Raw genomic sequence first — 16,500 nt, forward strand, 5'->3', positions numbered from 1 at the left:
TGAATCTGGTACCGGTTCAGTAGTTTTTCGATGTACGATTCCGGTACCGGTGCAGCAGACACTTCGTTCGTTTTAATATCGGTTTGGTGCGTTACTGGCTCCCCGTTTTTCTGCTGAGGTACCCGAACATTCTGCATGTAGAAGCCATTATCATTTCATTTTTTAAATTATAACATTACCTATACATTATGGCTGCAGTCCTAAGAAATGTTAAATCGAAACGACTGTATCCCTTCGTCCTTGCAAGAATGATTGGGGGTTACGGTGAAGCTGGATCAGGAGCTGGGCGAGTAAGTAAAAGCCTAAATTTTGTACACGGTCAATCAATCAAGATGCTAATATTTTTATTATAAGGTTTTGTAATAGGTCAAATCCATGTTGTAAGCTGTCTTAATATCTTTTTAATTAAAGGGCTACAAAACAGGTTAGAAGGTATGTCTCATGCATGAGACATACAACATTATCATGTTTGCAAGTAAGGAATTGTTGGCTCCTAAGACTTTAAATGTTTGCATTTTGCCATGACCATTTGTGTGACAGTTAAAAAACTGTTAGAACCTAATGAAAATCAGTACAGCGAATTTTCGAAAACAAATACATTCCATATAGCGTATGATCCGCCAACCCCGTGAATCCGATAACTCCATGAAACTGCTTTCGAAGCCTACAACAACTTACCACAGCTCTGTTTTTTTCATGAAGTTGGTGGATTATACGCTATATTCAGAGCTCTCTTCAAATCCAGAAAACGACCTTTAAAATTAGGGGGGCTTTTTGGGTTAAGCAATTTAAAAAAAAAAATTGTCCGAGAAAGCCTGCATTGATTTAAAAAAAATTATAAAAAACACATTGTTTTATCATAGAACTCTACCGGAATTTAGTCAGAATAACACAGCATTACTCAGTCTTATTATTTTATTACTAGCTGATTTTTGTGGAAAAATCCACTGATTTCTCATTTAATTCATGTAACAGATATATGTCCATCAAAAAACAAACAATACAACAGTGTGAATCTTACAATCTGCATTATTATGTAAATGACCAAAAAAATTGAACATTTAAAAAAACTGCAGTATAATGTGACATTTCAAATCTAAATCTACTAAAATTACTTGCCCTGACCCTTTGACAATGCAAAAACTATTAGGAAAGAAGTTCACCAAAGCATTTCAAACTACATCTCACCCATAAAATTTAAATCACTCATAATGTCACATACAAAAAAAACTGATGAATGTCAAACACAAATCTTTATCAATATTTAATTGTCTTGGTTACTCAGTAAAAACACACTTATTAATCGAGAATATTGTATTATGGCACATTTTGGTATACAACATTATACGCATGGAACGCAATTTGTAAATTTGGGGAATGGATTGGGATGCCGGGTAAGAAAATAAATAAGTAAGGCAGGACAGATAACGCATGCTGCTAGTAATCATAACAAGGTAATCACACCAAAATGCTTGCCCAAGGCAAAGAGGGTAATTTCCTAAGAGTATGCACGTTTTGGTTGCCCCTCACAAGTTTATGTCCTCATGGATCATAATATTGTGAACGGTTTCCAAGGCATGACCCAGATCTCTTCATGCATGAATTACATACTCATATCCTCTATTCACGAGGTACATTTCACAACTAATAATACATTTACTTGTCACTTGTAATTAATGATTAATTATTTAGTTTATCAATTATATACTTATTTAATAATTGCAAGCTCGTGAGCTTGTATTAAAACGCAAATGTGTCCTACAAGAATGGAAATTTTTGCCTCTCTGAGCACCGACACGGGAGTAGTCGTGTGTTCGAATCTCATCTTGGTAACTATTTTTACTTTTTTTTTCTTTTTACTAACTCGTAACTATGTCCGAAATAATCAATTGCAACGTCATAGATTTAAAATTCGTAACTAAACTCTCTAAGTACTTGGAAGTCATCTAAATGACGTTTCAGGCCAAAATTGGTATTTGTTTTCGACAAAATTTGGTACAGTTAACAAAAAAAGTATGCTGAACATGATAGTGACATCAAAATTTTGCCGTTTAAGCTCATAAACGTTTCAATCGCGCGACTTTCGACCATGAATGATACGCTTTATTTTTTGTTAGCAGAAATTGTAGAATTGGGTTGCATTTTAGATGTTTCATAGTTGTGCATTTTTAATAGCGAGATAGTTTATGCAGCGCCTGCATATTGTTTATTTTTTAAAAAGATAAGATTAGTATTCACAAGCTTTATTTAACTAACTGATAAAATAAAGGTGTTTCCACCAAAGTTTTCAAATGTGAATATAGGCAGAATTAAGCTCTCCCCAAATGCCTGGAAAGTAGTCTGCGAAAAATAAAATTTCCACAACAATACGTAAGAGAGAAACGAAGACACTCCACCATATATAAATAATTACGAGAACGAAATTCTTTTCGCTACGAATTCGCGAGGTTGTTTACGTATATCATACGTCTTGTTTATTCTTATGCATGAAGGATATTGTTTCTCTTCCACTTCAATCATGAAGGTACACTGCACTTCACTGTAAACCGATAATCACATATGGTGTCTTCTGCACCCAATAAACATGTGTTATCAATAATCATGAGCTAAAGGTGGAATGCACAAGCTGGTCCAGTATTGGCCCAGCGTGTTTTACCACATAATAATAATATCAGGATTCATAAAAGGGTGTGCCTCACTGTAATGATAATAAGTGATAATAATATCAAGTAATAATAAGATACACAAGCCTCACACACGCATCTGTCCAAATGTTATATGGCTGAGGTAGGAAGCCCGACATCCCCATCAGTAAAAGTGCAAGTGGAAATTGGATGAACCGTTGCTCCCACCGCCGGACAAAAACCTTCACAACTCTCGTAGCCAAATGGGTGTGTAAGGAAACCGTGCGACTAGAGCAACAGTGCAGCCACAGTGATCAGTGATCGCATGACCACCCATCGACGACTGGGTGATGTGAGCTAATCCAAAAGCTTGATCGTATGCTTGCAGTGCTGGACCAGTGCGTGAAAAGAAGTGCCAGTGATCGGAGGCAAGCATATTCGGCAAGTGTCATCCGGTTTGGCAGCACATAAAAGAAAATAAACATAGTTAGTTCAAGTAAAATCGGAGACATTACCACAGATGATAATGGGTGGGTGGGTGGGAGCTTCAAATCTGAGGAGCTTTAATCTTCAACAACCTTAGTTCTTTATGGCTAAAATTGGACTGACCCATGTGTCATGTATTTATTGACTTGTATTATTAAGCGAGGCAAAACAGATGCATGTTGACCTGGGGCAACTGAGACAATGCTCTAAGCAGATATAATCCAACATGGCTACCTATTAACTGAATCAGAAGTGCCTTATTCTTAACCTTATTTGAGGTACAGTACTAGGTCAGAGCCAGAGTGGTATCTATCATTATACAGGACAGCTAGAAGGTATACTGAAGTCACCGCAATTAACATGAGCTAAATATTCATTTAGCTCCATATATATTAATGTTAGTTTATTGAGAACCCTGCCAAAAGTTGACACAAAATGTGAAAAATAAACACTAAATTGTGCCTCTGCCAGAAATTTTTATTCAGGTGTAAAAATGGATTGCAAGGTTAAAATTTAAAATCTCACATAGTATTTTGTCACGATCTATCTGTCACTAATCATTCAAATTAGAAATGCAAAGAAAAGTTTCAGTCATAATGAGTCCCCTAAAAACAACAACGATCAATCTAACAGTTCATTTTATATCAATTTTTGCACCAAATTTATAATACTAAATTCTCTTGTTTTGGTCCATTCCATACCCACGATGTCTTCCACAAAAGTTTAATCAAATATAAAAGATTAGAGGTTAACGACAAAATCACAGTTTGCAAAATTTAATTCTATTGGTATATATATATCTATTGCATGTACCCTCTAAAACAACATTTTAATCCGAAATGTAAAAAAAAAACAAAAAAAAAAACAGTTTGTAACAAAAATCAATTATAAAAAAAGAATGGTTGTAGAAAGTACTTCTGATTCAACACAAATCTGTATTTTTTGACATTTTGCATGTTGTCCTTTACCCATTAAATCCTACTATAAAATTAAAAAATTAGTTTTTTATCGGTTTGTTGCACAGAGTCCTCCCCGGTAAGAATTTATAGAAAATATAGAAAACACTGCTTGCAAAATCTAATTCTTTGTTTGTGTATGGACGACCTCACAAAATATGTCAAAAAAGTTTCAGTTATATCATCTAAAACAACAAAAATAAGTTCTATCAGTTATATATTTGTCATGTCATTGTCTTGCACAAAATGTTCAACTTAAAGATTCACCAGGCACAGCCTGTAAATTAAAAACAACTAAGATCAGGTGGTCTATTTCATACCATCCTGTCCCAAAGAATTTATATAAAATGTGAAAATTGAGTTGTAAAACTGAATTATGCAAAATACCATTTTTTATATGCATATAAAGTATATGCCTTCTACAACAATAAGTTAATCCAAAATGTCAAAAAGAAGAAAAAAATAGCTTATAAAGAGTATAAAACCGAAATCAACAAAGTAGCTCTTTTGGTGTATTGAATATTGACATATGCACGAAAGTTTACACTAAATTTAAAAAACAGTTGTGTTTAGTAATTCTAAATCAACAAACATCAGTTCTTTTAGCATTTGGATTTGTCTTTGCCCACACACTCTTACATAAAAATATCAAAACCATAAATTAGAAGAAATTAAATTTACATTTAAAATAAGTAATTTCTTTACTTTATTTTCAGAAATTTTTGCAGACAAACCAAAAAAATAATCAGGAAAATGCCTAAAATTTTCAGGGTTTAATAACGTTTGCTGGATTTTGTGGGAATTTTACTTTTTGTATATATCATGTCAGTTAAATTTCTCATTTTAATATAAAAAACAGAAATGGCTTGCAAGGTGAAAAGTTAAATTCTATTAAATTAGTTCTTTCGGTAAATTGCATGATCTTTTTGCCACAACGTTAACATAATTTTTTTTTAACAAAAAAAGTTTGTATATATATAGTATATACACTATGTATATAAATGGATAGTCACCCCAGCCTTTCCTGTACATTTTTTACATTAAATGTAAAAAATGTAAATTCTTCCACCACCTCCCCCCAAAAATAAAATTAAAAAATAAATAATCAAAAACCCATGTAAATACTGCAACAAAATCAAAAAATGTAACAGAGCTACGTAAATTTTCCCCACAATGTCAAAAACCTCTTTCAAATAAGAATTAAAAAAAGCCCAAGTTTCTTCGGTGTTACCATGTATACAGTACTCCCTCAAAAAAGTTTATATAAACTTTTCTTAAATGACATGAAATATCATAAGGGAGCGTTCACATATTACGTAATCAATTTTTCACCTATTTTCTACTCCCCCCTCCCCCATGTAATCAGTCGTAATTATTTTTTTGTTGACCCCCTCCCAGAATTACGTCATCATCTACTGACCCCCCCTTCCCCCCAAAAAACAAAAAATCCGTAAAACACGACGAATATTTACAGTTTTATATTTTACTTTTTATATTTTATATGCAAGATATATATCTTGCATAGAATATGGCGAATACAAAAGCTTTAGATAGTTGATATTTTTCACACTCATGATAAAATATGCTGTTAATTTTTTTTGATTTGCTTATGTCATCAAACTACTTGACCCCTCCCCCCTCCCCTATAATCAAGCGTAAGCAATTTCGATGACCCCCCTCCCCCCACTTGATTACGTAATATGTGAATGTTCCCTAAACAAAAAATTTGAGTCAGAACATCTGGTGTTAACATGTATTTATTGTCATATAGAACAAAGAGTAAGACAATATCACTGACCCCGTAAATATAGCTAAGAAAGTGTTGGGTTATACAAGAATTGCATATGAGTATTGGATGAAAGTATTATTGAGCAAGGAAGGATATTAGAAAGCAAGAGAAGCTGTTGGATTCCATCAAAAAGATTATAGACTATCAGAACAAAAGATTACTGAGGAAGAAGAATATTAGAAAGTCTTATAGAAGACAAAAGGTTAGTGGTTTTAATAACTATCAATGGTAGCAGAATTGGAACGATCTATATTATGACCTTAACAAGTTACAAAAATCCACCTGTGTTAAAAGATGGGTCCAATTATATTGATTGGAAAAAGGAGTTAGAAGTGTGGCAAGCACTGACAGATTTAGCTGATGAGAAGAAAGCTTTAGCTGTATTTGCTTCATTAGATGGTAAGGCTAAAAAAACTGCCTTACAACTTGACATTCAAGATTTAAAAACTGAAGATGGTATTACAAAACTTACGGACAAATTGGACAAGATATTTCTTAAAGATTTAAAGCATCGTGCATATGAAACATATGAAAAATTTGAGCAATTTAAAAGGAAGAAGGACATGTTGTTACAGGATTATACCATTGAGTTTGAAGACCTTTACTATAATTTGAAAAAGTATGATATTGATTTACCAGATGCTGTTACAGCTTATCGATATTTAAATAGTGCTAACCTTTCTACGCAACAGAAAGAAATTGTTCGAGCAACAATTCCAGATTTAAAGTATAACTTGATGGTTGATCAAGTTAAGAAGGTATTTAATGAATCTTCAAATTCAAAAGAAGATAACGATGCGCCGGCTCAAATTAATGAGGTTTCGGGTGATAGTACTTCCAACGAGACATTTTATGGTGCTTCACACAGCAAGGTTCCTCACTCATGGTATGCGGACAGAGGGTGGAACAGACGGGGTCTGGGATATCATGGGCAACGAGAAACACAAGAGTATAGGTTAAAGGATTATTGTAGAAGCAGTGGAAATCGAAGTGACAGAGAGGAGAATAGAAGATCGGATGATCGTCCAAGATGTTACATCTGTGCAAGTATTTACCATTTTGTTAGGGAGTGTCCAGATAAAGCTAAAAGTAAGAGTGATGAGATTAAACTTCAATTTTATACGGAGGAAATAATGGAAACTTTCGTTGGTGAGACATTTACCATGGCAGTATTGGATTCTGGTTGCACTAAATCAGTTTGCTGGCAGAATTTGTTAAACTATTATGTAGAAAGTCTTTCAGACGAGGATGCTTCATTAATCAAAGAAGAGCCATCATCAACAGTATTTAAATTCGGAGATGGTAAAGAAATCAAAGCATCAAAACGTGTCACCATCCCTGCTTGGCTTAGTGGAGAATATGTTAGCATAACAACAGAAGTTATAGACAAGGACTTACCATTACTATTTAGTAAGCAAGCAATGAAGAATGCAAAAGTTTTTATTGATTCTGAAAATGACAAGGTTGAAATTCTGGGACAAGAACACCAGATCCAATTTAGTTCCACTGGACATTATTGTATTTCCATTAACAAAGAGGGTAGCAAAATTAAAAAGACTTCTGCTCAAGTATGTCTGATAATGAATAATTTGGATGATACTCAAGAAAAAGAAAAAGTGGCCCTGAAATTGCATAAACAGTTTGTGTATCCATCAAAGGACAAGCTTCAGCAGCTTTTGAGAAATGCTGATGTAACTGACCCAGATCTTTTAAAAATGATTGCTGAAGTTTCAGATAGTTGTGATACATGCATCAAGTACAGAAGAAATCAACCAAGACCAATTGTTGGGTTACCACATGCAACAGTATTTAATGAATGCGTTGGCATGGATTTGAGACAATGGTCGTATGGTGATAAAGTTTGGTTGTTACATCTTGTTGATCACTTGACCAGATTTAGTGCTTCCTGTGTTATTCGAAGTAAAAGGAAAGAAATTATCATTAACTCAATTTTTTAAGATCTGGATTTCCATATTTGGGTCTGCTAAAAAGTTTTTAGTGGATAATGGTGGGGAATTTGATAATGAGGATTACCATAGCATGTGTGAAAATTTAAACATCAATATTGTTACAACAGCTGCTAAGAGCCCATGGAGTGATGGACTTGTTGAGTGACATAATTCCACACTTGGCAATACAGTCTGTAAAATGATGGACAAGCCTAATTATTCATTAGAAACAGCTGTGGCTTGGGCTGTTGCTGCTAAGAGTTCCTTAAAAACGTACATGGCTTTTCACCGAATTAACTAGTGTTTGGCAGCAATCCCAATTTTCCAGTTATAGAAATTAATCATCCACCCGCTCTAGAAGGAACGACAAGTAGTCAAGTAGTTGCTGATAACCTGAACGCATTGCATGCGGCAAGAGAAGCCTTTATAAAATTTGAATCCTCTGAAAAGCTTAGAAGAGCCTTGAACCATAATGTAAGACCTTCAACAGGTGTGAAGTATGTAACAGGAGATAAAGTATGTTATAAACGGAGATCTGATGTTACTTTGAAGGGTCCTGCTACTGTGATAGGACAAGAAAGTCAGCAAGTTCTAGTGAAGCATGGATCAACATATGTTAGAATGCATCCATGCAGACTACGATTAAAAGAAGAAAAGTTAGAAGCACATGTAGAAGTGGAAATTGACCATGAAGACAAACAGGAAACTGGAAAGGAAATATTGGAAGATGAGGAATTAAGTAGTGAAGCATCAATTACTAACAGCAATGTTAATAATGATACAGGTATGGATACTTCATTTGAGAATAACAATTTATTGAAGACAAATGTGAAAGCAAAGAATATTATGCCAAACATTAAAGATAAAGTGAAATACAAAACACAAGTTGGTTGGAAAACAGGAACTGTGCACTCAAGAGCTGGGAAAGCAAGTGGAAAGTATAGGAATTGGCTGAATATTGTTGATGAAGTTGGGAATGTTGAGAATTTAGACTGGTGGGATTTTGCTGAAAGGGTATCACAAGAGGCTTTGATATGCTTGAATAAAGCCAATGAAAATGAGATTAAGTCTGCCAAGGAGAAGGCATTGAACAACTGGATCGAAAATAAAATTTTTGATGAAGTGGAAGATAAATAGCAAAGTTGCATTAGCACCAGATGGATTCTGACAGAGAAGAGTGTTGATGGGCCAAGAATTGTGAAAGCTACATTAGTGGCACGAGGTTTTGAGGAGTTTGAAAAACCAATTCAGACAGACTCTCCAACTTGCACAAAGGAATCATTACGTTTAATGTTGTCAATTTTAGCTTGTAAGGAATGGAACTGTAACTCTATTGACATTAAAGCTGCCTTTTTGCAAGGAAAACCCATTGAAAGAGATATATACCTTAAACCACCTAAAGAGTTCCAGAAAGATGGAAATTGAATAAAACAGTCTATGGCCTTGCAGATGCATCTAGAACATGGTATTTCAGAGTAAAGGAGGAACTGTTAAAGGAGTTGCAGTAAGTAAATTTGATGCAGGATTGTTCTACTATCGAAAAGATGGGCGTCTACATGGAATTATGGCAACCCATGTAGATGATTTTTGTTGGGGTGGTACGAAACGTTTTTTAAACAATGTGATATTGCCATTGCATCAGACCTTTAAAATTGGGACAGTGCACAACACAGCATTTCAATATTTGGGATTAGATTTAATGAAAAGAAAAGATAGCATTATTGTATCACAAGATTCATATTTGCAGAAGATTACAGTACTCCCCATTGATAAACACAAAGATAAAGATGAATTGTTGAATACGAAACAAAAACATGATTTGAGAGTATTGATTGGACAATTAAATTGGTTGGCTACACAGACACGTCCAGACATTCTTTTTGATTGCTTTGAACTAATGGGTAACATTAAAGATGCCACTGTTTCAGATATGCGAAGAGCCAACAAAGTGTTACAAAGAGCCAAGTGTGAACCTGTGAAATTGAAATTCAAGGCAGTTGGAAACATAGAGGAAGCTAAACTTTTGGTATTTCATGATGCATCATTTGCTAATCTAAAGAGAGAAGGGTCTCAAGGTGGATTCTTAATTTTCTTAGTGAATCAACTAAATCAATCACTATCCCTCATTTCGTGGCAGTCAAGAAAATTGAAAAGAGTAGTGAATAGTACATTTTCTGCAGAGACCATGCAATTGATCGATGCTGCTGGCAAAGGATATTGGATTCGATGTTTATTCGAAAAAATTTTCAATATTGCACCATCAATTCAATGTTTAACAGATAGTAAAACACTTTACGATGCTGTACATTCCACAAAACAAGTTTTGGACAATCGCTTAAGAGTAGATTTGGCTATTTTGAAAGAAATGATTCGAAATAAAGAAGTGAATCAAATAACATGGGTTTCAAAAGAACAGCAAATCGCTGATTGTCTTACCAAACGTAGTGCTAGTTGCAAGAATCTTCTTTTTACGTTGGCAACTGGTGTACTCAAACAAGAAAAAGAAAAATAGAGGTGATCTGAGGAGAGATGTGTACATAGTTTAAACATTTTTGTTATTTTGTTAATACTAACCATTTTGGAGTTGATTTCGTTAAACTGGCCACAATATGGATTGGTTAAAGTTGCTGTTTTGTTTATGTGTCAAATGACTTATGTTGTTGTTAACTTGGATATAGCTGCATATGGATATCCATTCAATTCTGTTAATAAATTTGGTTGAACTAAAAGTTGATCAAACTGACAAAAGAAAGAAAAAGAAAAGAGGGGAAGATTGTTAACATGTATTTATTGTCATATAGAATAAGGAATAAGACAATATCACTGACCCTGTAAATATAGCTAAGAAAGTGTTGGGTTATACAAGAAAGATTGCATATTGGATGAAAGTATTATTGAGCAAGGAAGAATATTAGAAAGCAAGGGAAGCTGTTGGATTCCATCAAAAAGATTATAGACTATCAGAACAAAAGATTACTGAGGAAGAAGAATATTGAAAGTCTTATAGAAGACAAAAGGTTAGTGGTTTTAATAATTATCATCTAGAACAACACAAATCATCACACTTGAGCTATCAGAATTACTACATGTTAAATGAAAATCGTTTTGTCATATTTCATGCAACCGATGTAAATTTAGTTACACAAAATGTGAAAAATACATTATTTGCATAAAAAAGAGCCCTTAGATACTTTTTTAAAAGGTTTTGTGGCTTGTTATATCTTCTAATTTAAACTTAAAAGGTCAAGTCAAATAAGTTACAGCCATATTCCTAGCAAAGACCACTAAGATAACTACGGTAGCTATAGCTTACACGTAAAAAGCAACATAAAACTCAGAGGTTAGCTAGGTACTGCTGGTAATCTTAAGTTTGAAGCTAACATTAGCTAGCTACAGTAGCTAATAGGTGGCAGATAAATATAAACTTGCGACTTAGTTAGGTTAAAGAACATGGCTACATATTTATAAATTCCTAGCCAGCTAGTTGTTGTTGATGTGGTTGGCTTTATGATGCTAGCTATAACAAACATGTCTCGCATCAATAATATTATCAAATCTGAAAAAAGCATAAACAAATCTTACAGAAACCTTTCTATACTTCATTTATATACCATGCCCCTTTTTAAATGTTTTTGTAAAGATTTATTTTGAAGGAAAGAGTACACAAATGCTTAAAAAGAACAGCCATGCAAAGACAATTTCCGTTACTTTGTGCTAGGAACTTCATTTAACAAACTTTTGACGTTTGTTTTGATCGTCAGGGGAAACTTGGAATTTTCAACAAATACAATTGCTTTATTTTGATCACGTGGTTTGATTCATCCAATTAAATTTTTTATTTTGATCACGTGATTATAAAACGCAACAAACAAACGCAAGCGCAAACTCGTGGCATTTTTCGACAAAGAAGACATATTTTTTTCGGCAACATCAAAGATTTATTCGGTGACATCAAAGCAAAATAAGGATATCAACTTTGCCTGTCACAGAGACACGGAACTGGCGTATTATTATATAGACTAGTCGATAAGGCCCGTGGAAAAATCCACTTAGGCAGGATAACAGAGAAAAACAACCGTCATTTAAATTTTGATGACGTCAGCAGAGACATGTCAGAACACAAAATGTTTTTTTTCAGAAATGTGTATGCCTGTTGCCTTCATCGTATAGATCTTGAAACGCTGAGCAAGAAAATGTATAGGATCGCGTATTTTTGACAAACGGTTGCAGAGATATTAGGATTTGAAGGTTTTTCGATGACGTCATCAACCCGTCCATTCCGAAACGGATTCGGGGACCCAGGTTTGGGAAAATTACCCAAATTGGTCCTAGTTGGTCCCTAGTTACCCACGCGGTGAAAAATCATTGACGTCACCACCTCGTTTCCAAGTTATTTGGCCTCAAAGTTTTAGGTGCACTGTAATGGCTTCATTAATTTAATATAGGATATTGACGTTAAAGTAGTGTTATTTTCGTCGCGTCGTAACGTCAGAAAATTTAACATATTAGACATGCATTTTTCGGCAACATCAAAGGAAAATGAAGACATCCACTTTGCCTGTTACAGACACACGGAACTGGCGTATTATTATATAGATTATTAAAATTGTTGATAGAAGAATTTATAATTTAAAATGAAATCTGCAACCCAGATACTCAGATATAAAATTATAAGGAACAAGAATTTTCTCATAAACTCTGCAACACAAATACAATTTAAAGAATGATAATTTTAAAGAATCATATCAAAGTGGCAATGGCGATCAGCAGATACGGTTGGTGCGTATCTGCTGATAATTGCAATGTTATCTTTAAATTATAAATTCTTCTGTTTAAGAATGTTCGGGCATCATATAAAAGCTGCAACGTAAATAGACACTTTTAAACAACGGACATTTTTTAGCTGCAACACAGATGCACAGATATAGTGAGTAGGTGCATATCTGCTTTGCAGTTTTATTTTAAATTATATTTTTTCTGTTTATACATATCTAAAGTTTAGCTGTTTCTGTTTCACATAATGATGTGATTTTGCATTGAAAACAATGGACGTACATGCATGTCCACAGGTTGAAAATATAAACAACAGATCACCATAATTAGGGAAATCAAGTAAAATGAAAATCTTACATTGTATAAAATTTCTGCATTTGTTCTTGACAAAAGAAAAAGGAACACCTAAGAAAATTAATTTGGGCACCTTTTGTATTTTTTTCTTCTGAAAAACCCACAATTAAGGTAATTTATATGTAGTCATGTTTTTTTATTCCCGTGCATGGGGTTGGGTACAAATGTACCAACCCTAACCCATGCAGTGAAAAATGACTGATGTCACCACCTCGTTTTCAAGTTATTTGGCCTCAAAGTTTTAAGCGCACTGTAATGGCTTCATTAATTTAAAGTAAGATATTGACGTTAAAGTAGTGATATTGAAGCCGTGTCATAACGTCAGAAAATTTGACGTTTGAGACATAACTTTTTGGAGACATCAAAGAAAAATGAACACATTCACTTTGCCTGTTACAGACAGACAGACACTCATACACACAGTCTGCGTATTATTATAGAGATTGAGTATACTGTAGGTTGATCTTTCGACATAGCATTTGCATCTTCTTGCCTATCACACAGTTGTTAGAGCCAAAAACAACAAACATAAGCACTTAAATGTTTTTTACTTACTTTTGATAGCTTTTAAAGCGATCCTTTAAGATGATCATCCAAAATGATCGTCTTCAGTGACCTGCATGCCACCCTATAAAAGGACAAAAGGCAACACCATACATAAGTCTCATCTTTCCACACACCAAATCATATGTAAAAGTGAGTTTGAATGTGCCCTTCTATTTGCTGTTAGCCCTATGATTTGATTCCATCTGAAATTTTAGATAGAAACCTATCCAGCAGCTTCTTAATACTGGAACATTGCATTTTGTACAATTTCTCACTTCTTTTGGTAAGAAATTAGATAATTTTGCACCATGCAGTGGCAGAAGGAAGCTCTCAGATTCTAAAGGTTGCTAGGTAATGTGCAGTTGTAGGGTTCTTATAAACATTTTCTACCAAAGCGTGTGTTAATGGATACATCTATTCTGTTGTGATTAAGGTTTGGAACCAAGCCTTCAATGTTTTTTCAAACGTAAATAATTCTGTATCGTTCATGACATCTTCAAAGTCAGTATAAAATGCATTTTCTGAGCGCATTCCAATAGTCAGAGATGTATTTGCCTTTTAATTTTGCATTTAAAGTACCACCTAAAAACTAAATTTCTCAGCGAAAAATGTTTTGGCCGGAAAAACTTTCGCGGTGAAAACTTTCGGACACAATTTTTTAATTCAGCAGAAAAATTTTCGGACAAGCTTTATAAAGTCAAAAAATGTAAAAAAAATTTGAACAAAAAAAATGAAAAAGTTTTTCCGTCCGAATATTTTCGATCGTAATGTGTATCTGTTAAATGCCAGCAGTGGTTAAACAACACTGGTGGTATTTAACAGATGCATTGGGAACTAAATGTACTGATTTTCAAACGAGACATCGCTTGTCATTAGTACGCCTTTTTTTTCTGTGATAATTCTGAACATGTTAGGAAGCTTATGTCTTTTATGTCTTAGCTTCAAATAAATGTTGATGAAACCAATGAGCCTAAGTTATGAATACAAAGGGATTATTTCTAGCAATAGATTTCTATACCTTAATTAAGTAGTTCTGTTCACAACAATTGAAAACTAAAAATTTTAAGTACCGATTACACTAGACTGGTATCATGCAGTACTTCACTAGTCTGAATAAATGGCAACAAAAAAGGAACCCATTTGCTGCATTTGCACAATATTGTTAAAAATAATGGGCCATTTTCACCCATTATTTTAAAAAGGCTTATTGATCTTCGAACATGTCTATGATATTTGTATATGCTGTATATATACCCACAATCGGATCCAACTTTAACAAAATAAAATGATACGTTTTGCTTTTATTTAGGGAGGCGGCTCTGGTGGTAGCATCCGGTAAGATATTTTTGTGACCAGTTACTTTCCTTAATAGAATATCAATTGGAACCGGTTTTATTGTGTCTAATTTTGCAAATTAATAAAAGCAACTTAGGTGGGATGTGTTATAAAACGTGCTATACCTGTTTCCATGTTTCATCTTTGTCTTGATAGAGATGCTGGTGGGGCATTTGGTAAAATGGAGGCCGCTCACGAAGAACAATATTTTCGAAAACTAGTAAGTTAACATTTTATTATAAATGAAATATCATGCTTTTGAAATAAACCTGCTTTATTTAAACAAAGAGTTTAGTAAACATATAAGAGCATAGGCAAAATAACATATCGAAACAGATTGGTTTATATCTTCTCATGTATACCACGAGGACTCGATTCAGCTGTATCCTTCCAATAAACCCCCACCCTTAAAATCATTTCTGACAAATACTGTTAAACTTAAAATTTAACAATAAATTTAACGCGCGGGTAAAAATAATTATTTTTACTGACATGCAAAGAAAATTAAAAGAAAACAATTATAAAAAATTATAGCGCATGAATCAGCGTTAATAATTAGGGGAAAATATCAACACGCGCGAAAAATTTGGTGTTTTATAATAATAAATAAATAACCCTTTTGTAATGTAGATCGTTATAAATAATAATGATGATCAAGTTCTTATTATCAATTGTTCCTAATCATCAAGCTCGAAACATGATAACGGACACATCTTAAAAGTTTTAAATCCATATGGCTACTAAACCAAAAGTTAATAGTTCTTTTGATTTTATAGGCTGCGCTTTAATATCTGCAGGTAAATAAAATGCAAGAGATTTTAGGCGAGTAAGATTAGAGTAAAATAAATTACGATTTTTTGCCAAAATGCCCCCTGCGCGTTAATTAGACCCCGCCCGGGTATTAGACACCGCCTGGGTATTTACAGTATTTATTTTTATATATCAATATAACACTTAAAAGTAGTAAACGTTAAACGCTGATCGTTCTTCAACGATGCTTGTAAAAAAAATTTCTAAACCTGTACGTACTACTCATTTACAGAGATCTGTTTCAATTTTCTTTCTTATTACTCGCTGTTAAAGTTGTATCAATAAGTTCCAGAATCTAAATGCCTGTAAGTTAGTTTGCGTCCGACTGCAGTCCGTCTATGGTAGCAGCAACAACAATCAATCTTTAGGTTTTTTAGGTTTTGGTGAATTTCTTTTGTCAGTTAAAGCAAGTTTAACGTAACATCACTTATTTAGCAATCTGAGTTACTTTCAAAAGTAAAACGTGAACATCAGAAGCAATGCTTGTACCACGACGAGGAGATCAAGTTCCACGAAGACGCGATCAAGCGACACACTGAATCGATCGAAAGACATCGCCTGTTAAAAAGTCAACACGAAGCTACCGTGCGACAACAAGATAGCGTGGAAAAACAACAACTATATGACGAACAAAACAAGAAAAAATAACCCGAAAATTTATCCTGTTTGAAGTTCAATGATACTTTCAACCTTTATTTGTATATCATGTTATTTTGGTAATGCTAAAATACAGATGTTGACACCTTCAAAAAATTTTGTATATCATTTGTGGTCATGTTGAAAAATAAGAAAAAAAGTAGAATTATTTTCGCGCAAAACTGATACGCGAATTCTTGAGACTATTTTTTTGAAAGAATTTTTTTATTAGGAATCCTCAA

At 33.8% G+C, this 16,500-nt stretch overlaps 1 protein-coding gene across 1 annotated transcript; it reads left to right on the plus strand.

Moving 5' to 3' along the window:
* Positions 1-70: 70 nt before the first annotated feature.
* Positions 71-16,278, plus strand: LOC130647288 (ATPase inhibitor mai-1, mitochondrial-like). Its single transcript, XM_057453085.1, has 4 exons — positions 71-290; positions 14,787-14,812; positions 14,969-15,032; positions 16,058-16,278. The coding sequence occupies exons 1-4, from the start codon at positions 189-191 to the stop codon at positions 16,268-16,270; spliced, it is 405 nt and encodes a 134-aa protein (XP_057309068.1). The 5' UTR covers positions 71-188; the 3' UTR covers positions 16,271-16,278.
* Positions 16,279-16,500: the final 222 nt, after the last annotated feature.

The sequence above is a fragment of the Hydractinia symbiolongicarpus genome, chromosome 6, assembly GCF_029227915.1.
Source record: "Hydractinia symbiolongicarpus strain clone_291-10 chromosome 6, HSymV2.1, whole genome shotgun sequence".
Classification (NCBI taxonomy): domain Eukaryota; kingdom Metazoa; phylum Cnidaria; class Hydrozoa; order Anthoathecata; family Hydractiniidae; genus Hydractinia; species Hydractinia symbiolongicarpus.